Source organism: Lynx canadensis, chromosome X (assembly GCF_007474595.2).
Source record: "Lynx canadensis isolate LIC74 chromosome X, mLynCan4.pri.v2, whole genome shotgun sequence".
In the NCBI taxonomy this organism is placed as follows: Eukaryota; Metazoa; Chordata; class Mammalia; order Carnivora; family Felidae; genus Lynx; species Lynx canadensis.
The window spans coordinates 92,849,439-92,876,810 of NC_044321.2; the positions used below are offsets into that span (position 1 = coordinate 92,849,439).

Sequence of the window (27,372 nt, forward strand, 5' to 3'; positions counted from 1 at the left end):
CCAAAAGGAGTAAACATCTCCACCTAAAGAGGTTTTTTTGTTTTTTTTCATTTTAAGAGGTAAATGTTGTAAAGTAAAAACAGCCATTAGCAGAAATGTCCTCAACCTTTGAAAAGCGTTTCCCTCGGCTGTGGCTTTCTGGGTTCATCCTCTGCCTGTCTGTCTGTCTGTCTTTGAGTGTGTGTGTGTGTGTGTGTGTGTGTAATTATGCTTCTGTGGACTTTTAATAGCATAAAGACAAACTCTTGATATCGTCTCTTCTACCAGAAAGTGACAGCTTCATCTGAGAATTTCCATGTTGGTGAAAATGATGAGAATCAGGACCGTGGTAACTGGTCCAAAAAATCGGATTATCTTCTATCTATGGTTGGATATGCAGTGGGCCTGGGAAATGTGTGGAGATTCCCCTATTTGACCTACAACAATGGCGGAGGTATTTCTCACCCCCACCCCCCAACTTCTTTCCCTTCTAGTTTAAATGGGGTGCTGTGTGGCCTCAGAGGCTATTTTGAGAACTGAGGAAAGGCAGGTGATAGTTTGAGTTAGTGGGAAGATGGGGAGTAAGCATACTTCATTCATCATCAGACTACGAGTTGCTAGCTCAAGTTGGGCAGGTGGCAACTTCTGAGTTTCTGATTTAAATGTGTTTGGCTTAATGTAAGGCTGAATCTAGACGAAAGGCGGGGAATTCTCATTCTAAAGCGAAGTTCAAATACACTGTTTGCTTGAATAGCGTAAGGCATTCCATTCTGGAAACATGAGTGTGGAAGGAGTTGATTAAAAAATAAAGGTTTAGTATTTTAAGCTGCAATATTCAGTTACATGTATTCCAGACTGGATGGGCCATGTAGAAGATCCTTCCAAAATGCAATGAGAATTTAGTTCAAGACCAGATGTTCAATTTCTGCCAAATGATACTGTTTATACCTATAGATCATTAGGGAAGACTCAATTAGAACCAAGAGAATAAAATAACTCTGAGGTGACACACAGAGGGAAACAAAATGAATTGCACAATTCTCTAGTAATGTCGAAACAACTTTTCACTTACACCATATTTTATTTACTTGTAATTACAGGTTCTATTAGAAGTGTAGAGGTTCCATGCCCTTAGATTTCATAATTGGGAACCAGTGAAACTGTGCCACTATAATTATTTTTCTTGGTATAATAGGATTTTGTGTGGTGATGTTTCAATCTCATATTCCTTGTTAATTGGTTGCATTAGAACATTCATATGGGCCTTTGGAGCCTCAAGAAGCAAGATCTGTTTATCAAACACTTCAAGTGTTGGTGGCATAAACTCCCCTCTCTGGAGCCTACGTTGTTTAGTCATGGGCTTGGTCTAAGTTTGAACTTGAAAATGAGTTAGGAATACAATCATTTTGGCGTCTAAGTCCTCAGGTCACACGTAGTGAAGAGCGTGCAGACTCCCGTCTAGCCTCTGGTGTTCAGGTTCAGATTATCCCTAGGTTCAGAAATTCCCTGTGACTTGATATCATATATAAACCCGGTAGTTGCCATGCATTTCCAGGAACTATGTTAAACAAGGTCAAATAGAGAGTTTTAAACGTAGGCCCCCAAATGCTATTATCATCTTCGCCCTCATTTCCTCCAAATATTAATATATCACATCAGCTCTCAGTTTTAAAAGATCGTATCATTTGGGTAACGGGGATCTAGGCTCTTTCGACTGCTTTTTTGCTCTTCTGTCCAAGGGTAGGAGAGGAACAGGAAATTCAGATTTGTCAAGTATTAATGATCAGAGTTTTAAATATGGTCAGGTTTGGAAAACCATTGCTAAAATCTCGACTCATTGTTATCTGTAGATTCTTCTTACCAGTTTATGAAAAAGAGGTATCATACGACCGTAGGGTCTAGGTCAGCAGTGTTAACAATTTGTGGCCACTGTATTTTATTCATAATTCACCAGTTGTGGTTGTTATTCATTAAAAAAATAATATAATAAGTAAAAAGCTATATATACCACTGAGGAAAATAATCCTTTTTTTTTTTTGAAAAAAATATAATGGGCTAGTAAAATTTACCTTATTATTGTATTTGGACAGGGATATTTTGTATTACTTCTCTTTATATTTATCATTGGTGGGACTTAAACTTCTATTAGTCATAGTAATGATGCCATGTGCATTGCAACATCTATAAAAACATATTTGTCTCTATGTTCTAGTGACTAGTGACTTGTACATAACAAGTATTTTATTGTCTCATTATTTTTAATAGAATAAATTTTGAGGGTTGGGAAAATGTAATCCCCAGGTATGATGTTACAATATCGTAATATGAAAGATACATGAGGAAAACAGTGTAACATGGGTGCATGAAACGTACATAATTCAAAAACCCATTTTTTTTATTCAATGATCCCCATGTTTTCTTATTAAACTTTGTTAAGACTTCTAGAGTGCTTGATCAATAAATTTAATACTTTGTCCCTGCTTCAGCCTACAATCTGGCAAACGTTCAAATCAGCAATATTATGCCCCAGGTGTGGGCAGAAAAAAAGTAAAATAATAAAAGTTTTATTTTATTTATTAAAAAAAATTTTTTTTTAATGTTTATTTATTTTTGAGACAGAGAGACAGAGCATGGACGGGGGAGGGTCAGAGAGAGAGGGAGACCCAGAATCCGAAGCAGGCTCCAGGCTCTGAGCCGTCAGCACAGAGCCCGACGCGGGGCTCGAACCCACGGACCGCGAGATCATGACCTGAGCCGAAGTCGGACGCTTAACCGACCGAGCCACCCAGGCGCCCCTAAAATAATAAAAGTTTTAACTTACAGTGCCAAAAGGGGTCTGGATACTCTAACGGTAGGAGATTTAGTCTGTATAAAATAAAAAAGTTGGGGCGTCTGGGTGGCTCAGTCGGTTGAGCATCCAACTTCGGCTCAGTTCATGATCCCACAGTTTGTCTGTTCGAGCCCCACATCGGGCTCTGTGCTGACAGTTCTGAGCCTGCTTCTGATCCTCTGTCCCCCTCTCTCTGGCCCTCCCCTGCTCATTCTCTCTCTCTCTCTCTCTCTCTCCCCCTCGAAAATGAATGAACATTAAAAGAAATAAGAATAAAATAGAAAAGTTAACTATGAGTAGACCTCAAACCTTCAGAATCTTTTACCAAAAACAGGACATTTCTTATTGAGGAACGACTCTTACGACTCTTTGGGGAATAATATCCTTAGTTGCAAACACTTCTGCTCTAAAACACACTTAGCATTTGCACCCGAAGCCTTAAAAAAAAATAGACTACTTATTTAGAAAGGACAAAGGAAGGAAACTAACTTTGAACATCTACGATGTGTGTGCCATCTTGCCAAGTGTTTTCACATAGGCTCTGTAACCGAACCCTTGCCACATACTGATGAGTTACTCTTGTCCTCCCCATATATGAGGAACCCAAGGTCCGGAGGTTAGGTAAATTGCCCCAGGTCTCATAACTAGCACATGGTGGAGTCAGGGTATAAACCAAGGTGTATCTAGCTCCAAAGCCTGTGATCATTCACCTCCTCTGGATCGCTTTTTATAGGCTATAGTTTTTTATTTTTATTTATTTTTATTTTTAGAGATAGAGAGAGAGAGAGCAAGCTGGGGGGGGGAGGGGCAGAGGGGCTCGATCCCCAGCAGTGACATCATGACGTGAGCAGAAATCAAGAGGTGTGGATGCTCAACCCCCTGAGCCACCCAGGCGCCCCTTTAGGCTATTGTTTTTAATGACCCCAGTAGCGTCTTTAGGTAACACTGGACTCCCATTTCGCAGATGAGGAGGTCAAGGTTTAGAGCATCAACTACTCTCTCACAGAGAGTAGTAAATCTGGGGACTAAACCCCGTCAGGACCGATACAGGACCCACTGTATCAGAATGCTTTCAGAGTGTTATGTTGGTTGTCAAACGGTCATCGAGGTTTCGTGACATAATGGCGCTTTGGTTCTATTTTGCATGTTTCAGGTGCCTTCTTGATACCTTATGCGATCATGCTCGCGCTGGCTGGTTTACCCTTGTTCTTTCTGGAGTGTTCACTGGGACAATTTGCTAGCTTAGGCCCAGTTTCAGTTTGGAGGATTCTTCCATTGTTTCAAGGTTGGTATCACAACGTTTTCCCTATGGTGCTTATTGGCCTATTTGGCGTATAGAGCTGTCCCCACTATGTGGCGTTAAAATGTTTCCAATTTGGACATGGGAAAGGCAAAAGAGGCATCCGTTTTTTGTTTTTTTTTTTTTCCTCTGAACGTTTGCCAGCATAGAATTTACAGACCAAATGTTAATTTGGAGTTCTGTTTCTCTCGGGCTGATGGTATGGAAGGGACCGGGCGGGGGGGTTGGGGGGATGCTAGAGGGTGTTTAAAGGTGTCATTATTCTCCTATTTTCACCTTTTAAATTCCTCTGGCGCACAATTGTAGTCGTGTTGCGTATTAACTTCCCGGGAAGTTTTTCAAAGTGCCTTGATTGTCATTAAACATCAAACAGCCCTCCTGCCTGAAGATTAGTTTCAACGGCTGCAAACTATTTGCAAAAGCCTCAATGCAGCGTCAAAAATAAATTGATAGTGAGGTGCGTAGAACAGTCGTGCTGGAATATTGAGGAAGCCACCGCAGAAGCTAGCCTTGAGCGTTCGAGTTCTATTCAATGTTACACTGCAGTTTGACACCGGAGAGTTCAAGAAACTTCGGAAGTTTAAATTCAGATGGGTACGGGGTTGTTGGATGTTCTTTACATGTACCTGGAGAAATCCTGTGCCCTCGTTTGGAGGCTTTGTCTTCCACTTATTAAAACACTGGTTTATAGATGAAGTAAGTAGAGCCATAACTAGTGTTTGCCGGTTGGTTTTGAATGTTTATTTATTTATTTATTTTTGAGAGAAAGAGAATGAGCAGGGGAGGGGTGGAGAGACAGGGAGACAGAATCCCAAGCAGGCTCCGCGCTGTCAGCCCAGAGCCCCATGTGGGGCTTGAACCCACGAACCGCGAGATCATGACCTGAGCTGAAATCAACAGTCAGACGCTTAACCCAGCCACCCAGGCGCCTCTGTTTGTTTTTAAGAATAGGACCCACGGTGACAAGAATTTTCTGACTGAATAAGAGAGTAATGGCCATGGGTGATTGCTCATGTGAACTTGATGGATGAATAGAGGTTTTCTGCCCTTGATCTTAGTACCATTTTCTAATTAACTGAAAAACCGGTCTGAGAAAGCCAATCACCAACATAATTTTAAATTTGAGAAGAAAGCTATTTAGACAGTAGTTAGACTGCCTCCCCACTCCTGCTCAAAACAAGGAAAGGCAAAGAAAATGTCTGAACCAGACTTCTCATTTTAAAATAGATTTGGGGAGGGGCGCCTGGGTGGCTCAGTCGGTTGACTGTCTGACTTCAGCTCAGGTCATGATCTCACGGTCTGTGAGTTCGAGTCCCGCATTGGGCTCTGTGCTGACAGCTCAGAGGCTGGAGCCTGTTTCAGATTCTGTGTCTCCCCCTCTCTGCCCCGTCCCTGCCATGCTCTGTCTCTCTCTGTCTCTCAAAAATGAATAAACGTTAACAAAAATATAAAATAAAATAAAATAAATAAGATAGATTTGGGGAAATTGAGATGCAGTTTTCTTAACGAATTAGCAAAAGAAATTTCACTTTTTAAAAAAATTTTAATTGTTCTCTTTTCCAGGTGTGGGAATTACGATGGTCCTGATATCCATTTTTGTGACAATCTATTACAATGTCATAATTGCCTATAGTCTTTTCTACATGTTTGCTTCTTTTCAAAGTGAGCTACCATGGAAAAATTGTTCGGTTTGGGCAGATGATAACTGTAGCAGGTCGCCTATAGGTAAGCTACATTTATTTTTTAAAAAATTTGTGAACTGAGCATTGTTCTTCTATATTTTCTAATAAGCTTAAAGGGTTACATTATTTTCTAACCAATTTAGGTGCAATTCAAAGTGAGCCATGGGTTATTGATGAAAGCAGAATAAAGCCTGGATAACTTGAAAATTGATTAGTGCAATCCGTTCGTTCATTTCTGAGGGCAGCCAGTAAAAACTAAGCCATCATTTGGAGTAGGCAAGAGAGAAGGAAGAAAATGGGGAAGTGGTAGAGAAAAGCTCTATCCATGATAGTACTATAGTGAAGCCTTGGATTGCGAGTAACTTGTCCTGCGGGTGTTCCACAAGACGAGCAAACATTTCCGATAAGTTTTAACGTGATAAACGGGCGATGTCTTGCCATATGAGTTGTACATGGCACCGAGTGTCACGTGATCACAACTGAGCCAACGGTTCTCGAAATTCGCTTTGATATACGAGTGCTTGGGATTACAAGCATGTTTCCGGAACGAGTTCTGCTCGCAAACCAAGATTTGTATTGTGTTTCAGCAGTTGGAGAACGTCCGTTGTCTCCATCATACGTTGCTGGTCTTTGGGATCACGTGATATTGAGACTGTAGGCTATTACTACTGGGATTGCCTATGTCTATCAAAGAATAAAGTGATAAAGCTTTCATGCTTCTTAGCCATTTAAAGGTATCACTTATCTATATAGGTTCAATAAGTCCACATCCCAAAAATTCCTTAGAGCACTAAATCCCATCTGAAATGATTGTTACTTTATGGCGGTTATTACTATAAACACAATCCTAGTAAAGGGGCAGACATTTTCATACTCACCCCAAGCTCAGTATTAGAGAAGACTTAAGATGCCGAACACTCAGGGTTTATTCCATTTGTAAGATTTCTCCTCTGCCCTCACCAAGTAACAATCTAAACCGTTTATTTTACCATTCATACTTTTTTTTCCAGGAAAATACTTTTCTAAAACTAAGTACGTGTGTCTGTGTGTGCTCTTCTTTGTAATTTTTAGTTACTCATTGTAATGTGAGTATAACGATGGGGGACATCATCCGAGTAAATAAAAGCTGGTTAAGCACCCACAATTTGACCTGCATCAATGGAAGTGAGGCTTATCAGCCAGGACAGCTTCCCAGTGAACAATATTGGAAGTAAGTATGTTAGACGATCTACTTTTTTTTTTTTTTCAGTGTTGATTTATTTTGAGAGAGAGAAAGAGAGTGAGCATGAGCAGGGGAGGGGCGGAGAGAGAGGGAGAGAGAATCCCAAGCAGGCTCCGTGCCGCCGGCTCAGAGCCCGACGCGGGGCTTGAACTTGCAAACCGTGAGACGGTGACCTGAGCCAAAACCAAGGGCCAGACGCTTAACCGACTGGGTCACCCAGGTGCCCCAGATGATCTGCTTCTTAATCAGAGGTGACATGAAATTTTTGTAAATAACAGTAAAATAGTGATCAGCTCTTTCCTTACCTCATGTTAGTAGGACAAAAAGGGGAATCGGAACAAATTATGCTGCATTTGACTCAAATGCTTACCCAGCTTGTGTGAGTAGTAGTAACCTGCAAAATCAGCTCATAGTCAATAAATGGTCATTTAAAAATTCCTTATTAAATGAGCAGAATACTGTCAGCAGTGGTTTATTCATTGCTTTTTAGGTCTAAGTTAGGGCATTGCTTTGAAGAAAAAAATACTCACATTTTGGACTACAATGAGCAAATTCTAATAATAAACAGCTGGGTGATGAGTAATATTTGGAGTAAAATTGCTATTTATTTAAGGCTGAAATTCTTCATTGCCTATTTTACTTATAGTTGTCATTACATGGTAAAAATAGATATGTGAGATTATATATATTATTATATATATGTTATGTATATATTATAGAGGTATATATATATATATATTTACTTGTATTAATTTTAAATGATCTCTTCTTACTCTCCTTACTTCTACCTACCTTTGACCCTTACCAGATTTCCTTGAATAACGCTGTAATGAGTTCTTCCTCACCGATGTGCTAATGTTCTGTGGCCCTTTTAAAATTTGGATCTTAAAATGTTCCCAAACATAAAGCGAAGAATTAAAATCCCAGATCCACGCACGTCTCTAACAGAAATCATTGAATGTTACAGAAAGCCTTTGAAAAAGGCATACAAATGGGGACCAGTCTAGGTTTGATGCTAACTAAAAGCGCGATGAATAATTCAATATAACTTTCGGGGTTTTCTTCATCATTTTACTTGGAGAAAAAATATGGTGACGAATGAAAGAAATAACCTGATGTAAGGTTATTATTAATTATTATTATTATTATTATTATTTTTACATAAAGGAGCTTTGAAATACGAGGGGGGAAACCATAGCTACAGGAACTAGTGGATGTTTTATTCGAGGGTTTGGAACTCTGCACTGGCCACGGTTAACGCTCACATGCATAGCCTAGCTTTTCATTGAACGACGTTTGCCCCTCTTTACAATGGTATCAATAGAAACGTCCCATGACGTTGATGTATTGAGATGGAACATCTTCCTGGATGACGGATGTTGCAGAATTCAATGTAGTAGGACCGCGATTCTGTGTTCATAAGAACTTGTGTGCTTTCAGCAAAGTGGCGCTCCAGCGGTCAAGTGGAATGGATGAGACTGGGGTAATTGTGTGGTATTTAGCACTTTGTCTTCTTCTGGCTTGGCTCATAGTCGGAGCAGCGCTATTTAAAGGAATCAAGTCTTCTGGCAAGGTAATTCGGAAAACACATTAGAGAGTGATGTAGCTCTTTTCCAACTTCGTTGAAGTTCAGTGGCAAGCGTAATCAAATGCATGTTTTTTCTATAACGGGAACAATTCAAATGCGTGACAAGCTTTCTAAGGAGGCGGCCTGGCTGTAAGAAAATACATAAGATCCCCGCTATTGGTATAAATAAAACAAGCAAAAACTAGTACTAGAGTTTGACAATGACAGCTGACCCTTGAACAAGTCTGGGGGAGGGGCGCCAACACCCCCACCCCGTGCAGTTGAAAATCCTACTATTGTTGACCAGAAGCCTTACTGATAGCATAGTCAATTAACACGTATTTTTGTATGTTATGTGCATATTTTTAATGTTCATTTATTTTTGAGAGAGAGAGAGAGAGAGAGAGACAGAGCGTGAGCGGGGGAGGGGCAGAGAGAGGGAGACACAGAATCTGAAACAGGCTCCAGGCTCTGAGCTGTCAGCACGGAGCCCGACGCGGGGCTGGAACTCACCAACGGCAAGATCATGACCTGAGCTGAAGTTGGACACTTCACCGACTGAGCCACCGGGGCACCCTGTTACATATACTATATACTGTATTCTTACAATAAAGTAAGCTAGAGAAAAGAAAATGTTATTAAGAAAGTTGCAAGAGAAAATACATTCACGGTACTGGATTTATCGAAAACAATCCTCATATAAGTGGACCCGTGCAGTTCAAACCTGTGTTGTTCAAGGGTCAGCTGTACCCAGAAGTTGGACCCTGCTAGTCAAGACAGCATTCTGAGGCTTGGGCATATATTTTTAAATTGTCTGTCCTATTATATAAATAAGCATCTTGAATGGAATTATGTATTGCAGTGTTGGGTTTGGAAAAGTCTAGATCCTTGTTAGATAGCATTAGCGTCAGGAATCCTTCAGTTGGAGAGAGAGAGAAAAAAATCAAAGACGCAGTTGTTCTACAGCTTCCCCAGAATGGCTCAGAACCCTCTTTTTGTCCTCTTCTGAAAAACCATTAGTATTGTCCCTCTGTATGGTTTTATGTTTTAAACTTTCAGAGAGCATCTTGGCAATTTCAGGGAACAACGTGAAATTTTCTCCATGAACAGTTGTGCAGCACCCAGAGAAGTGAATATCTATGTGTTTGTAACTGCTAGGCCGAAATCTCCTAAAGACGGAGGACAGGCATAACTGTGGACTCTCTCTATGAATTCCCGGTAGAATATCTAGCACATTCAGTTAACGTAAAATTATAACGAGACGCCACTACATCACACAAATACTGTGCCCCTCAGAAAGTCCGTGGAAACCTTCGAAAATAATGTTTCAGTTGCACATTTTTGAAACCTGTGGCTCCCTTTTGACGTTAATATTGAAATAATCCCTGAAAGGCCATTTGCCTAGGCAGTTAATTGTTATTGGTCTCTGGCTGGCTTTAAATCGTCTCCTTGGGCCTATTGTCAAACATAGGACATCTATGGATCAAAGAAATCATCCGCATTGATGAAAAGCCAGCCTCAGAGGCAATCTGCTCATCTGGAACCATGTGTTATCTAGGCTACGAGCAGCGCACTTGTATCTGTGCTATCCAATCTCTTAATGGCAGCTTTAAGGATAATAATATCAAGGGTTCGGTATTCGCTCTAATCAGCCTTCATGAGATTTGGCCATCTCGTGGGAGATTATGTTCCTTCTCCTTGGGGAGTGAATATATACAAACCATCGCAGGGTTTAAGACCATTTCCCTTCCCATCTCAATGTAGTAATTTACCAAGAAGCAATACTCTGTCTCCTCAGACATTTAAAAAGACATATTTAGGAAAGCAGTCTATCTAGATTCCAAGTTGCTACTGCTGAGGTCTCGTGTATTCACAACGTGAACCCAGGAAATATTGCTTCATACATCGGAGTGTTTTGAAAATGGATCATTTGAGAGTGGGGAGAACAGAAAGACAAAACGATGGCAACTTTGGTAGGGGTGTCACCGGATTCATTAGTAACTTATGAAGTCTTTGATACTGTATTTTGCTGATCTCGACTGGCTAATAACTTTGTTTGCATACAATTCAATACCACGGCTGAAAAATCTAACTTCTTAACCTCTGGTTGTTTTTCTTGGTAGGTGGTATATTTTACAGCGATTTTCCCCTATGTCGTCCTACTCATCCTGTTAATTCGAGGTGCGACTCTGGAGGGTGCGTCGAAAGGCATTTCATACTATATTGGAGCACAGTCAAACTTTACCAAACTTCGGGAAGCTGAGGTAAGACTCCATTTGGATTTCAAATTATCCGAGGAGGTAAACCTTAAAAGCAAACACTGAACAGGAGTGTCATAATGCCTACAAGTTGCCGAGTAGGACCGTGAGACCGTGAGACTTCTTGGATACACTAGATTTCAAGATTACAGCCGCGAGTTTAATGGTCTAATGTGCATTTTAATTGTCTTCCAAGTGAATATCCCCAAATTAAAATCAAAGCGCACCTAATGGATTATGCTGTTACAACACAAATTTGAAGTGAATGAAGCATTCCATAAACAAGACTGTTATAAACCTAACCATGTGCCATGAATGTGAATTGGGTAAACCCTCTTTTAGCTCTCGTCCATTGCCAGATAGCAGTTTGCTATTTTCTAAATACTTCCAATCTGGATATTTAACTATTTGCTGCAGAATCTTTCTGGTAATCCAGTCAAATTGATCAGTTTTTAGTCATGGAAATCTATGTATCCTTTGCCTTTTTCGAAAATTGAGACTCTGGCCTTTGGTTTCCTGTGCCCAAATAATTTTCCCTCAATAATTAACCACAACGGCCTTATGTTCTTTTAGAATTATGAACTTTTATTGTTTTAGTCTTGGAGATGTAGCTTGATGTGCCCGCAGGCCATTTGTTTATTTCTTCATTTATCTTGAGTCTCACGTCTTTTAACCTTGTTTGTTAATATCTTCCCAACTCAAGGGACATTTTTGACGATGAATAAGAAACAAATAAAATGGAAGTTGGTACTCATCATCTTCTCTCTGTTAGGTTGTTAGACAAGATAAAATATTAATTAATGCGCTTTCAAAATGGTAAACTGCTATCTAAATATCGGCAATGATTTTAATCACTGCTGTTAGGTTACATTGTACTATTATAGATGGCAACATTTTCCCTAAGAAGTGGACCCTCCATTTTCCTTAAACTTCGTAACTTTGAGCACAGATGAAAAGCCCCTTTGATATTCTTTAAGAGATGTTTACAAGCCTGAAAAATGTATGTGATTATTTCATATTGGTCTGTGTTTCATTGTCTCTATTACCTTTAAGATATCAGACCTAAACCTAAAGCTCCTTGTGAAACATACAATAGAACCCCCCTTCTTCCCCACCCCCCCATACAAACAGTACCTTCACTCTTTCTTTGGGTTTGCTGGTAATGAGAATTATTTCTTAGATTTTTTTTTTTTATTTCTCATAATCTGTATTCTGAGCCTGGGATCACAAATATATATATTTTTTCCTTTTCTTTGGCTATCTGAACTCTGTTACAGTCTTTAGGAGAGCAGAGGACCACACACGTTCATAGCTAGAAGACTCTTCTGGTCTTCAGTGATGATTTTGCGAACTCCTTCATTTTATAGTGATGAAATTAAAACCCAGAAAGAGTCACATTTAGTTAAGTTTACACAGCCAGCTGGTGCATCTTGAATTAAGGTTTTCGAATCCCAAAATCAATAATTTTGTAGATAGCTATGAGATTGATAGATATGGAGATTATAACTATGTTTGGAATTTTGTTTCACTCTTATTTGCAACCTTAGGTACACGTCTAGCATTTGCATAGAACCCAGACCTGCCACACTCATTTCTAAGATCCCCTTAACTCACATATGCATACAAAATGTGTCAAGTAAAAGCAGCTGAGAGATCAACATAACCACGTTGTTCATCTCTTAAAATGTACAGCTGCCTAAGAAATGAGCATTTCATTTCTAATGATTTTGTTAGAATAAGTGAAATAACCATTATATACCATCTATGTATCTATGTATCTATCCATCTATGTATGTATCCATCTATCATCTATCTATCTATCTTATCCTGTCTATCCATCCATCTATCTGTCCGTCCGTCCATCCATCCATCCATTTTGCTTTCTACTGGCTTCCTGCCATTATAAAGTAATTATAATATAATAATAATCTAACATCAAGCTCTATTCTGAAGACCTAGTAATATTTTACTCCCTGACAACTTTTATTCCTATTGAAATTGGAAATAGATTACATACTTTTCAAGGGGGGAATTAGAGTTTTTAATTTCCATAAAAGAAACCAAGTATCAATTTATGATTATTTTCCTTAATAGCAATAATAGCTACCATTGAGCTTCCTAATTGCTTTACAGATACTATCTTAGTAAATTCTCACACATCATCCCTAGGACATCAATAGTAATAATTGTATATATTTTGTTCTTTTGATTTATTTTATCATCATCATCATCATCTTCATCACCATCTCCATTTTACAGATGAACAAACAGGCTTAAAAACGTTATATAGGGGCGCCTGGGTGGCTCAGTCGGTTGAGCGTCCGACTTCGGCTCAGGTCACGATCTCGTGGTCCGTGAGTTCGAGCCCCGCGTCAGGCTCTGTGCTGATGGCTCGGAGCCTGGGCCTGCTTCGGATTCTGTGTCTCCTCTCTCTGCCCCTCCCCTGCTTGTGCTCTCTCTCTCTCTGTCTCTGTCTCTCAATAATAAATAAACGTTAAAAAATTAAAAAAAAAACATTATATAAAGTGAAGTCAAGGAGAGTGAGAGATATTAGATGTAAACTTCATTCTTTGTGACTACAGGGCTATGGCTCTTCGTCACCATATTCTAGTGCCCGCCTTTCACTGAGCAGTCCTGTGTTTAGATGGACTAAAAAACCCCCCACTTTTGCCCAAATCTTGGCCGGTCTTATTATTTGAAATCTACACAACTAGGGTTGTTTTTTTTTTTCCTTTGGGTCGCGTTAGATCTACAGAATTTCACTGTTAAAATGGATTCACTTCGATTCATTTTTATGATTAATTATTGTCCTTTAGCAATGATCTAGGAGGGGTACACTGTGAAAGGCAGATTGGTAAAGGGGTAGGATTAGATGACGCGAGGGGGAGGCTGTTAAAGACTTGAGGCCGGCTACATGAGGCTCTAATCAAACAAACACAGGATAAGGGAATTGGTGATCTAAGGGATGCCTTGTTAAGAATTGATATGTTTCTGTTGTCCCCAAATTGATGTGTAGAGTCAGTAGAATTTTCATCAGGTTTGCAGCACGGTCTTCCTTAGACCTGGAAAGCCGATAGTAAAGCGTATGTGAAGGAGAAAAAGGCAAAAGAAGAATGGTGTTTTTGAAGAAGTAAAGAACACCTGTTCTACCACATACGAAACAATATCATAACGCTATAGGAATTGAAACAACGTGCTGTTCCATAGTTTCTGGTCACATTCTTTCTGACCAGTTGGGACAGTAGTCTCAGAAATAGATTCATGAACGGGCGCCTGGGTGGCTCAGTCGGTTAAGCATCCGACTTCAGCTCAGGTCATGATCTCACAGTCTGTGAGTTCGAGCCCCACGTCGGGCTCTGTGCTGACAGCTTGGAGCCTGGAGCCCGCTTCGGATTCGGTGTCTCCCTCTCTCTCTGCCCCTCCCCCACTTGCACCCTGTCTCTCTTTCTCTCGCTCTCAAAAATAAACATTAAAAATATGTTTACAAGTGTTCAAAACCATGTATCTTTAACTAAACCATATGAATCTGTCAATATGTTTTCAGTTTTGACTCACGAAATTGCAATTTCATTTGGTTCAAATTGATAATGGAGAAATCTCACACAACACTGAATGAAAAAAGGCAAGTTGTGCAAGTTTCCAAGGCATTAAGAAAACTTTTCTGTAAACTCCGCTAAATGCCGTGTTGTTTGGGTAGACACATTTATCTAGTTTAAAAATTTAAAGGAGAACAAGGAAGTCATACACACACAAGTCAGGATAGCAGTTACCACTGGAAGTTGAAGGGTGATGTCAGAAAAGGGTGCTTGGAGGCTTTCGAACACTGGTAACTTTTTACTTTCTAAGCTGAGCAGTGGGTAGGTGGCGTTTACTTCCTTACTACTCATATTCACTCATTTGTATATATAAACATATTTTACAGAAGTATAACATTTAAAGTGCATGTTTTGAAATACTAAATTGCCTTTTCTTATAGGTTTGGAAAGACGCGGCCACTCAAATATTTTACTCCCTTTCGGTGGCTTGGGGCGGCTTAGTTGCTCTATCATCTTACAATAAGTTCAATAACAACTGCTTCTCAGATGCTATTGTAGTTTGTTTGACAAATTGCCTCACGAGCGTGTTCGCCGGATTTGCTATTTTTTCTATATTGGGACACATGGCTCATATATCGGGAAAGGAGGTCTCTCAAGTTGTAAAATCAGGTATGTAACGCTATATATTAATAACTTTGATTAATTCAGTGCAGCTCATTTAGGAAACACTAATACATTTTATAGCAATTTACTGAAAGCACTCAAGCAGGATTAAGGGCGTTGCATTTTCTTTCTCATTTCATCTTAGGTAATTTGATTGTTTTAATGATGTGGTACTTCTCGGATGATCTCGGAAAACAGGACTATATTAGGGAACAATTGTTTAAGAAGATATTTTTATTGAATTCTGTTTAGTCCTTAACATGAACTACTTATCGTACAATTACAAGTATCAGGCATCGTGCGTGCCTTTACATGTGTTATCTTCATGTATGTGTGTGTATATATACATGTGTGTGTTCATATATATATGACTGTATGAGTGCAAGTACAGTATTGTGTCTGAACTTTTAAGACACATCAGATCTCGGATAGATAGAAACCCAAGTGACTTTGAGTGTCCAGCTTTAAAGGAACCTGATTAATGAACTTCCTAACTTTAAAGCCATTAGCTAGGGATGCTTAATTATCTGGCTGAGATTCTCAGGAAAAGAATTCTAGGGTCCTTAGTAGTAGGAATTCCTCCTTAAATTTTTATTTATGGCTAGCACTTGATGGAGAGACCAATGCAGGAGAATAGAATGTTAGGACTAGAAGGGACCTTATAGATAATCCAATGTCCAGCTCCTCACTTCCAGAGGAGGGACGGATAGTGACACAGTACAGGCTCGCAGCTAATTCTCCTGAATGCAAGGCCAGTCCTCTGGGAGTCTGGAGAAACTCAACATACTTAAAACTAAGTACCACCTACTTGGAAAAAATTCAAAAGCACCTCTAAAATTAATATACATCAAATATGAAATAAGAGTCAGTTTCTAGTTTAGTTACATACAATCTTGCAAGTGTCCGTATACTAATTAAAATGCCGCTACAAATAGTGATTCCGGGTGAACATTTGGAGAGACGGCCGAAGACTAGAAAGGTAGTTCCATAAACATATCTTTCTCGATAGCGTAATTCTTTCAGACTTTCTAGGCTAAGGCGACTTCCTTTAGATTCCTGGAGTGTAAGACCGTCGTTATTCTTCACGAATCTTTAAAAACATGAAATTTGGTTAAACAAAATCGTTGAAATAGTTAAGATTTCTTATGTGAGACATGTGCCGCTTAGAAAATTTTTCTCACTAGCGTAATTCTTGTCACGTGCTCGCGTTATTGCATCGACTGAACTACCAAGTCAAATGTTTTTAAAAGTGGAAATGAAATAGTTGCTCAAGAATGTATACCATGGATCGGGTTGCCAAATTAAAATGAAAGTTTTCTAGTATCTTATGTTGAAACTGTCCAAATATGTGAACTCTTTGGCAACTAATTTAAATTCCGTGTCATACATTTTTCTTAGGTTTTGATCTGGCGTTCATTGCTTATCCAGAAGCTCTAGCCCAACTCCCAGGTGGGCCATTTTGGTCCATATTATTTTTCTTCATGCTTTTGACTTTGGGTCTCGACTCTCAGTTTGCATCCATTGGTAAGTAATCCTTCCAGGGTTAACATATCCCTCTTATATTTTACTCATGTTTCCCCTGCTTGAAAATATCCTTTTCCTATCCTTGTTGTCCTCGTCAGCTTTGACTCTTAGAGCCTGCAAATTCTTTTTAACTTGATTTTAAATACAGAAAAATACAAAGTACTCACGCCGTAGACACCCGAAAGGAACAGGCGCTTAATACTTTATATTTGCTTCAGAAATGAAATTGAGGCTCCCTGTGTTTCTGTCCCAAATACGATTCACATTTCTTCCTTCCTAGCAGCAACTGTCACCACGGATTATGTGTGGCACTCAGTCCATGTTTGTAGACGCTACATATGTATCCATAAATAACACCTAAATGAAATTTTGTCACGTAAACGTGAAGTCTCATAGCATACATGTCACCCTGACGGTTGTTTTTTTTTTTTACATGTATTGTGAACCTTTGTTGACACGTGCTCATGTAGATCTAGTTAATTCACAATCTGTCCCCATAATGATGGCCATTTGGATTATTTCCACTTTTAAAACTCACGCACGCTACTGCAGTGATTACTCTGGCACATGGCTCTGCGTACACATGGGGATTTTCCCTAGGGTACACAGCTAGAGATTCTGGAACATTCTTCATCGTATCACTCTTACATAAAATATTTTAATAGTTAACTCTGTACAGTATAAAGTCTGGCTTTCTCTAGTTGACTTTCAAAGCCCTTGAACATTTTAAACCTGCATCTTAATCCTTTCGGTCATACAACCTTCTATTTTTAGCCAGGATTGTTTCACGAACCCATTTATTTCTTAAACCTGGAAGGCCTTTCTGTCTCCATGGTATTTATTCAAATATTCACCTTATTTAAAAGTTCTAGAATTCTTCCTTCCCCATAACCCTCTTGCAAACTACTTCAGCCCCAGAGATCTGTTACCTTGTAGTTACCACCAACGAAAAGCCTTAAAAAACAGACTAGAACCAACAAATGAAGAGGGCCGCGTTCGGTTTTTTTATCAGAACCAAGTGGTGACTGCGAAGAGAAAGGACTCTATGGATTTTTAAAAGCCGGGAGTAGGACCCAGAGTATATTCTCTTCATATATTTGTAAATGTGATTAATAGAAGTGGAATTCTTAGATTAAAACTATCGGCAAGTGAGTTGACATTAACCCGCCATTTTTCTCCCCTTCTGAAGAAACGATTACAACAACGATCCAAGATTTATTTCCCAAAGTGATGAAGAAAATGAGGGTTCCTATAACTTTGGGTTGCTGCTTGGTGCTGTTTCTCCTTGGTCTCGTCTGTGTGACTCAGGTATACTATAGTATTTTTACACAGACAAATCATTCGTTGGAATGTACTTCATAATCTACATGAAGAAACAAAGGTTTAAGAGGATGTTCCGTGACAAGTCTAAGTCTGCCTTGGATCAAGGGTTTCTGAGTTTTAGCCCAGTTTTTTTCCCCATTATAGCACAATTTCAATGGGCAGTCTATTTTGAAGAGGGGAGGAGACCCAATAATGGACAACTTCCCCAATTACAATGAAGTCACATATCCCTTTTGAGATGTTTAAAGCCACATTTGTCTTTGCATTTGAAAATGTTCTTGTTTCACATCTTAGCACAGGTGAAACCAAGGAGCATTTGTGAAAATCAAATGAATAGATTCACTTTAAAGACTTCGTCAGTCATAAAAATAATTAAAATATACTTAGAGGTGATTTGGTATTCTTTTTGTAGGCTGGAATTTACTGGGTTCATCTGATTGACCACTTCTGTGCTGGATGGGGCATTTTGATTGCGGCTATACTGGAAATAATAGGAATCATCTGGATTTACGGTAAATAGTAACTACAGAATTATCTACACATTTCATTACAGTAATTTAGTTTGGTTCCTTTTCATTATGTTTACCATAATAGTAGAGTATAATATAACTGGGAAAATTGATAATGAAGCAACTGTAGTTAAAAGCGTATACTCCATTGCTGCAGTATAGGAAAATGTTTAGATAGAAAGATAATTCGGGGCCACAATGATTAAAGGAAGAAAATGTGAGCAAGGGCTGAACGCACTTTTTTTTTTTTTTTTTTAAGGTGGGAACAGATTCATTGAAGATATAGAAATGATGATTGGAGCAAAAAGGTGGATATTCTGGCTTTGGTGGAGAGCTTGCTGGTTTGTCATTACACCTCTTCTTCTGATTGTAAGTATTAATATGCCATGAATTTGGTATCAATAATATATATATTATTATCTATATAAATGTTATATATATATATAACATTTCTAATATAAACTTGAAGAATAATTCATATCGGAGACAATAAAGCAAACTAATGTCATAAATTAATGGCTTCCAACTTTTGCTTTATGAGTGGCCTAAATTAAAACGCCTTTGCAATATTGCTTTTGAGGCTATAGGTTTAAACATTTACCATTTGAGAAGAAGAACAGGCTCCTATAGACTTACAGTTCTTACATATTTAAAAATTCTCAATAGAAGAAGTAAAAATGGTTAATTTGCTCGTTCCCTAAAAATACGCCGAGTCATCTACAATGTTCCTAACCTCTCTGCTAAGACGCAGGCTCTTGTCTTCAAGGAATGCGATCTAAATATACAAATTGCTAAGAAGCAACACTCAGATTTTAATGCATAATTTTTCTCTGTATGGGAAGGTATTTACGATCTGAAATGGCTAAAAGAAACTCACCGCTGTCAACAGAGGCAATGGTTCATGTTAAATTCAACAATGGGTACTATTTAAGAACCGAGGGAAAGCAAAAGAGATCTTACTGGACAGACACGGCATATAAACAGGAAACCTTTAAAGAACAGTTCAGCGCAGTAAATGACTGATTGGCAAAAACATTTCACAGGATGAGGATTACTGTCTTGGTAGAGATGGGGAGGTGGCAAAAATTCATAAGAGGACATCTGTTGGTTCTCACTGTCTTCATGCATTAAATAATTTGATCCAGAATTTGCTTCACATCTGAAATATTATGTTTGTTTTAGAGGGTGTTAAGATTTATTTATTTATTTACTTAGTTATTTATTTACATTTCATAAGGTCAGTTTCAAGTAGCGAGCAGTTTGGGACTGGCTGTACTGAGTCAAAATATTTCAGACGCCCCATATTCTAGCTAAACGATTTTGACTGTGCTACTAAATATTGTTTTCCTCATTTGACAAGTCTCCATAATCAAATAAGCCCTTTGTCAATTTAGAAGACCTCACTATACTTTTTAGCCAGCTAGTTTTCATCGATTACACAGCTTTGACAATGGGATTTAATTTCAAATGCGAAAGTATTAAATATTAAGGGTTATACATTATCATCTACTTTGTATAAAGTCATGTGAGGTCATGGATACTCTCCCGGATCCTTCATCCATTCTCTTGTAGTTATGTAAAAAATTATGGCAATTGGGAAATACATTTAAATTACTTAAATGAATGGAATTAACCTATTTAATTTTAATAGTAAACTTGAATAGCTATTTGATAAAGATTCTTACATTCTATCTCTCCACTGGTTTTAGTAAAACAAAGACAGCTAAATCTAGAGAAACTAGGAGGTGACTCTGGCTTTTGTTTATTTAGTTTTGTTTGCTTTACAGATTTCTAAAGAGTTAGATTTAATGTGGCAACATGTCTAGATTTTTTTAAAGATTTTTTTTTTAAACGTTTATTTATTTTTGAGACACAGAGAGACAGAGCATGAATGGGGGAGGGTCAGAGAGAGAGGGAGACACAGAATCTGAAACAGGCTCCAGGCTCCGAGCTGTCAGCACAGAGCCCGACGCGGGGCTCGAACTCACGGACCGCGAGATCATGACCTGAGCCGAAGTCAGCCGCTTAACCGACTGAGCCACCCAGGCGCCCCAAAGATTTTTTTTTTTAACTTGACCTCAACTTCAGTCTTTTCACTGTTAAGATTCCGATTTCACTGTTTTGCCCATACATACATTGAGCTTGTTTTTCTCTGCCAGAGAGGCTGGAGGTGACGTGTGCTTTGGTAAATATGTACCAAATGTGTGTGAATGCGTGTGTGTTTCAGGTGTGGCGTAAGGACTGCCCTGTGCGGTGGGAGATAATAGAAACAATTGCTAAGCAAGGGAGCAAAGCCTGTTCACTAAAGGGTACTTTACATTTCTCCTATACGCTGGCTAGCTTATGGCACAGAATAAAACCATACTATTATAAATTAAACTTAAAAGGTCAAGGACAGAAATTTTCAGGTATTATTTAACTTTCAGCCTGATATATTTCCTGAGCATTGAAACACATGTGGCACAAGTATTTATTTGCACCTTTTGCACAGATATGGAGGTGCTCATTTTGGAAGAATCTATTCAAAGTCAAATGCAAGTTACTTAGATTGGTTCATTTAGAATTATCTTCTGGCTGGTCACTGGGTTATTTTGGTCGCTTGAGTGTATCTTCATTGTAATTGCTTTTGATGGATTATTTCCAAGGAAGGGGATCAAATGCCTCACAGTTAGTGCAACAGAAATCACTAATGCAATAAAGTCTAATCTTTAGCATTGTTTTTTCATACTTTATTTTCACAGGCAATTTTGATCTGGTCATTGGTGAAATTTCATAGGCCTAATTATGCCAAAATTCCGTACCCTGACTGGGGAGTTGCTCTAGGCTGGTGTATGATTATTTTCTGCATTATTTGGATTCCAATTATGGCCGTCGTAAAAATAATTCAAGCTGAAGGAACTATCTTCCAAGTAAGCACATTTATATTATTTATTCTTTAAATAGAGTACTTACGATCCGCATGAAGATTACTCATACGGTGGTAAGAGGGGATTATGAGCCTTTAGGCTACTTCCACGCCTGATACAATCATCTGACTACTGTGTACATAACATTGCTTTATATTTATATATCTGCGTGTCTTGTACTAGATTATAAGCTCCTTTAGGGAGGAGTCTTATGTTGCTTGCTGCTGTATCCTCAGGCCCTATTAAGAGTGTTCGGCACGTACAAGTTATGCCATTTATACTTGTGCTGAGTTGTCCCTGAAGAGGACACAAGGCAAATGACCTTTTTGCTTTAGATCTACGATCTTCACTTTAAAAGCATTGTCCGGTTATAACGCATGTCCTAATAGCCTGTGCAGACTTGAAAAAGCCTGGTAAATGATCTCGCACCCCATCTAGACCCTGAGTGATCCCTCTGGCACGGAGGCCCAGGGGGATGGAGTTGATTATGACATCTCACTAGGACAATGACTGGGACAAACGTCAGGAGTCAGGTTTTAAATAATTTCCCAAGCCCATCCAGATCAATGGTTTGACCCCAGGGTTCTCTTTCTTTGGTTCTCGAAACCTCGAAACCTCGCAACCTCGCAGGCATACACTGGATTAAATCCTCACCTGACTCTCACTCTCAGGGAAGGACAGCAATGTCGGAGAATTCAGTGAAAAGACGTGGAGTAATGGGCTCATACACTTCCTCTTAAAATCATTTGTAGGCTCGGTTATTTTTGTCTTGTAGTCAATGTAATTCTATTAACAACTAGTTAACTTTGAGTATCATTTTTTTTAGCACACTATATTAAGAATTTTGATGATCACTTTTGACTTTTCTGTGGTTCCTAGGTCATTTTGCTTAGCGAGGAAACTTAATATTCTGCAAGGGAAATACGGTTTGATATTTGATATGGTCTAAAACATGCTTTTATTTTTTTTTTCTTTTCAGCGCATCGTAAGCTGTTGTAGACCAGCTTCTAACTGGGGTCCGTACCTGGAACGACATCGTGGGGAGAGATACAAAGACATGATAGATCCTAAAAAAGAGACTGACCATGAAATACCTACTGTCAGCGGCAGTAGAAAACCAGAATGAGATCTAATGTTTTAAACAGATGTGGTCATGTAAAGTGGTAACTTTAGAATCAAGGAAAATTTTATTTATTTGTAGGTTAATTGAGTAGAAAAATGTACATACTATGTCCATAATAGTATAAACTTGTTTTCCCATTTAAGCAGGAATGTGATATAATGTGAATCTACTAATACTTAACAATGTGATTATTATATTTCTTTTTAGATCATCTATCTGTATAACACATACGCAGCTGTCTCTATTTCACAATAACACTTTTGTAAATATTACCATAATATTTTTCTAATATGCTGAAGACTTTATTTTGAGCCGGTTATTTAGAAAATTGTTATATTTTCTATTATACAAGTTTTAAAAAATTGTTTGCTATATTTTCTTAGTATACAAGCTTTCTTTTCCATAAAGCTGGGGAAAATAAAATCAGTATATTTAAAAGAAAGTATTAAAGTTGAAGGCCTTATTTAACTATAAATGCTATACATATATGCGAAAAATGGACTGTGTATATGGGCACCGTAGTTTATTACAATGGCTTCGATCAAATCTAAGATCTTATGATTGTAATATATAGTTAAGAGATGAAGCAAAATGATGTTTGTCTTATTTGAGTAAGTTACTATGTACACGTGGTAACTTATTTACATACTTATAGGAGATAAATCTGTCAAACTTGTCAAGAATGAAGGAAGGCAATTAGAAAGTCCTATGTCCCAGTTTCCTTACAGAAGATAATGAAAACATATCATTGGCAGGTTCATATATCGATTAGGTATTACTGACCACTGGTTTAAACCTCACTGCCTGGGATGATGAACATTGCTGAAATATGCAAGAAACTTTTCAGCTATTCTTAAAGGTTCTTAACTAGGGCTTCAGAGAACATTTGAAACTGACATTATACATAGTATCTTTCTATGTGTATGTGTACATGCATTTTTCTGGGGAGAGAATCTACAGCTTTCAACAGAATACCAAAGGGATCTGTGGTTCAAAAAAGTTTAAGAACCGCATCACTATTTCTTCTGGCTTTTTGTTGTTGGCAAGTGAAGAAGGAAAGGAATCATTTTACGCCTTAATTTCGGATACATTTTAAATTCCTTTTCCTCTTCTTTTCTACTGAAGATTAAGGGAGGAAGAGATTAAGGTATTAAATTTAGACTGGTAACTTATTTGGGGGGAAGGGCCAGGAAGTAGGTAAACAGATAGGCTTAGGATTGAAAAGTCTCAGGGAGCTATGTACAAATATATAACATAAACTTGTGTTCGGTATTTTAAGGATTTTCTTTGAGGGTAAGTCAAATGCTGTTAGTGAACTTCAACAGGTTAATTCCTCACTTACACTGGATTTTATAAAATATTGGAAATAGATGGCTGATGAGAGTTTAGAAATACTTTTTCTGATTCTTAGTCCATATTACACTACATGCATCCCATCATTATATTTTGGTGCCATCGGAGGCGTCGATTTTTCACCAAATAGAAAAACGCGTGCCATTTTCTATAGGTGAATCTTGCAATTCAGGGAAGCGTTAGGCACATTTCTAAGGAAATGATACCAAATTGGTGGGGGAGAGGGTGATGGGGAGGCAATCCCTTTCAAGAGCTGACTGCAAGGAGTAAAGAGTTTGTGTGACTATCTTGGCAAGTGTATAAAACGAGATCTTAACAGTGCCTGGCAAATTTTAGGGTGCTCCATGACAGCTCCTGTTAACACAGATTCAACAGTGGTGAGGGAGTATCCCATGAATAGAGTTCCATCAGATCCTACTTCCTTTTTGGTTTTAATTTTTTTTAATGTTTATTTATTTTTGAGAGAGACAGAGTGCTAGCAGGGGTGGGGCAGAGGGAGAGGGACAGAATCCGAAGCAGGCTCCAGGCTCTGAGCTGTCAGCACAGAACCCGACGCGGGGCTCGAACTCACGAACCACAAGGTAATGACCTGAGCTGAAGTCCGAGGCTTAACCAACTGAGCCACCCAGGCGCCCCAAGATCCCGTTTTCTTTAGTGCAAAAAGACATTTGCAATATTTTATTGTACACCAAAACTCTTTTTGACACGTGAATGAAATTAAAATCACTATATCTTAACTATATTTTTACTGTAGCTTATTTTTTTTAAAGCAAACCTTTGGAACTGTTATTCTCTATTGTGCTTTCATTCCTTGCCCAGTACAACATTTATATATTTTATATAAATATATAATAAACATTTATACATATTAAATAACATATGTACATATATATAATATATATATATATAGATGTATACATATATAAAACATGTAATCAATTCTTTAAATGTCAGTAAAAGCGAATTTATAAATGTCTGGATTTTGTACCTGACTTGGCAACCCCTCCCCTTCTAAACAACAATTCATTTGGTATGAATACATATAATCAAATGAATTCACTCAAAGTGCTTTTAATGATTGCCTTCACTCTCATTACATTCTCTAAGCCTGTCAGTGGATTTACAGTTAGCTAATGTACCATTTAAACCCTTGATAATTAGGAAATGTTCCAATTCAGCCAGCTTGTATTCCACAATCCTGAGGTTTATCAATATTCGCTTCTGCATGGCTATCGTGTGTGGGGAATTAATTAAGATACCACGAGAGATGCTGTCGACTGAAAGATTCTTATCAGTATTGCTCTTAGTTGACTCAGTAGAAGAGGTTGCTCTTACTAGTGCAAGAGAGGTCGAATTGGATGACATTTCACCAACGCTGCTCTGTAAGGGAAGGAAATTATACATATGTAGGTTATTGAGTCTAGCAATTTCCAAATACAGCTGATGTTTGAACACAGTGGGAGGTTAAAGACATTGATTCCCTGGGCAGTCAAAAACCCATATGGAACTTTTGACTCCCCCCAAACTTAACTACTAATAGCCTATTGTTGACCAGAAGCCTTACAGACAACATAGTCGATTAACACGTATTTTGTGTCTGTATTCCATACTGTATTTTTACAATAAAGTAAGCTAGAGAAAAGAAAATGTTATTAAGAAATTGTAGGGGGGGGGGCGCCTGGGTGACTCAGTCAGTTAAGCATCTGCCTTCGGCTCAGGTCATGATCTCACGGTCCATGAGTTGGAGCCCCACATCCGGCTCTCTGCTGTCGGGGCAGAGCCCCCAGTGGATCCTGTGTCCCCCTCTCTTTCTGCCCCTCCTCTGCTTGCTCGCGTGCATCTGCTCTCTCAAAAATAAACAGAAAACTTTAAAAAAAATTAAAAAAAAGAAAATAGTAAGGAAGGGGAAATACATTTATAGTAGTGTACTGTATCAAAAGAAAATCAGAGTATAAAGACCCACGAAGTTCAAACCTATGTTGTTCAAGGGTCAACTTGAACTATCAAATAAGATGCTTAGTCTTGGGTAGCAAAATGAACTGATTGTCCCCCCCCTAAGTGATTGAAAATCCGTTGAACAACAACACTGATTTGGAAATACGCTCTTCCCAAAGACTGAAAAAAAAAAATTTGTATAAAGTAGCCTCTTAATATCAAAATGTTGTATTTTGGGCTTACATTTCCTGGACAGCCCAGTAGGTTTATACTTGGACCCTGATCCTTATCTCAGAGGACCACTAAAGCCCTAAAGTCATTTGCGACTTTAAATATCACCAGGAAACCCACAGTTTGAACTGAATTATTTGCGAATGCCCAAAAACCTGTCATAAAGATGGCTGAAACCAGGGGAGAAAGACGCAAACCAACCTAAGGGGTAGTAGAAGCTAGAGAAGGAATAGATTCTTAAAACAGGAGGCGACGGCGGAGCGTGGGCCCTTTCAGCTCTACTTTTCAAGTGGATGAAACGCTGACCATGTTACTTAGTGACTTGGGGCTTTTTCCAACAGACCACGGCTGTCGAATGGTTGGTCAAGAAGAGGGAAGTGCGGGGGTAAACATCCGGGGCTCTTCGAAGAGAAGAATGAGGCGACCTCCCCTTACTCTTAGTTTACTGTTTTAGTATCTTTCTATTCACAAACACCTCCCTCCCCCTCCACCGACCACCTGACTGCATCCAATTCCAATTTCTCTTACACACTTTACCTGAAAGCGGCTCTTCCAGACGACAAGCAGTAAAGCGAACACGATAAAACTCAGTAGAAGCAACAGCATGCTCATGTTTTCCCTTCGGCCTCTCCTCCCCTCTAGGCCACGGAGGCACAAGACTGGCAGTTGGGAAGCAGGGGACCCTAGTCGTCCCCCCGAGTATGGAAGCCGCGGGCCACGATGCTAAGCGTCCCGCACCGCTCGGTGCAACTGGGAGTCGCCTCAGCCTTTGGCTTCACATAGTCTAACCGACGCGTGCCGCCCTCACAATTGAGCGCTTCCGCGAGGGCGCTACGTCACAATCTGATGACGTCAAACCCGGAAGCAGGCGGCACCTGCCATGGCTACCTGGGTGCTGCGTCAGGTTGTTGGCGAGGGCCGCGAGAGGCAACGGGGGCGTTTGGGATTTCCGGGCAGCTGAAACATGGTAGAAACACAGACGCCAAACGGACTGATGAAACACGAGTTTTAAACAGTGCTCGTCCCTCCTTTTCTTTCTCGCTTAAGACAGGTTTGTCTTTGCTGCAAGCCACTCCGTTCATTTCAAAAGCAAGTCCAGAAAGGTTTGGAGGTACTGTGAGAAGCAGTTACCCACAAACTGTGTAAGTCTTTGCCAGAAACCTCCTCCACACTCCCATTGCTATTTTAGGAGTCGTTCCGACCCTAGCCACATTGGGCTAATTATGTGCCCTTGTGTTACTGTACCGTCTAAAAAGTAATTCCAGGGACATCTTCCCATGTAATTCTTACAATAACTTCGTGCTATAGGAATTTTTTCTGACTGTGCCCACTTCAGAAGTGCAGAAGCAGGTTCAGGCGTGAAGTAAACTCGGAACCAGGAGCGAAATGGGAACCAGGAGCGAAAGCAGGACTTGACTCCATAGAGGTGAG

General features: G+C 39.1%; 2 protein-coding genes across 2 annotated transcripts in view; one reads left to right on the top strand and one right to left on the bottom strand.

The window, feature by feature from the left end:
* SLC6A14 (solute carrier family 6 member 14) overlaps positions 1–22,725 on the top strand; it is a 23,473-nt gene extending 748 nt beyond the window's left edge. Inside the window, exons 2-14 of the mRNA XM_030305403.1 lie at positions 268–433; positions 3,963–4,094; positions 5,673–5,834; positions 6,863–7,001; positions 8,454–8,586; positions 10,704–10,844; positions 14,815–15,043; positions 16,436–16,561; positions 17,751–17,869; positions 18,297–18,396; positions 18,653–18,762; positions 21,135–21,302; positions 22,279–22,725. Of these exons, the coding sequence (XP_030161263.1) occupies positions 268–433; positions 3,963–4,094; positions 5,673–5,834; positions 6,863–7,001; positions 8,454–8,586; positions 10,704–10,844; positions 14,815–15,043; positions 16,436–16,561; positions 17,751–17,869; positions 18,297–18,396; positions 18,653–18,762; positions 21,135–21,302; positions 22,279–22,425 (1,872 nt within the window). The 3' untranslated portion in view covers positions 22,426–22,725. The remainder of the gene's footprint in view (positions 1–267; positions 434–3,962; positions 4,095–5,672; positions 5,835–6,862; positions 7,002–8,453; positions 8,587–10,703; positions 10,845–14,814; positions 15,044–16,435; positions 16,562–17,750; positions 17,870–18,296; positions 18,397–18,652; positions 18,763–21,134; positions 21,303–22,278) is intronic.
* Positions 22,726–24,846: 2,121 nt separating this feature from the next.
* On the bottom strand, positions 24,847–26,553 carry CT83 (cancer/testis antigen 83). The gene is made up of 2 exons (XM_030305402.1): positions 26,479–26,553; positions 24,847–25,155 (listed from the first exon to the last, which is right to left on the bottom strand). The coding sequence occupies exons 1-2, from the start codon at positions 26,551–26,553 to the stop codon at positions 24,847–24,849; spliced, it is 384 nt and encodes a 127-aa protein (XP_030161262.1).
* Positions 26,554–27,372: the final 819 nt, after the last annotated feature.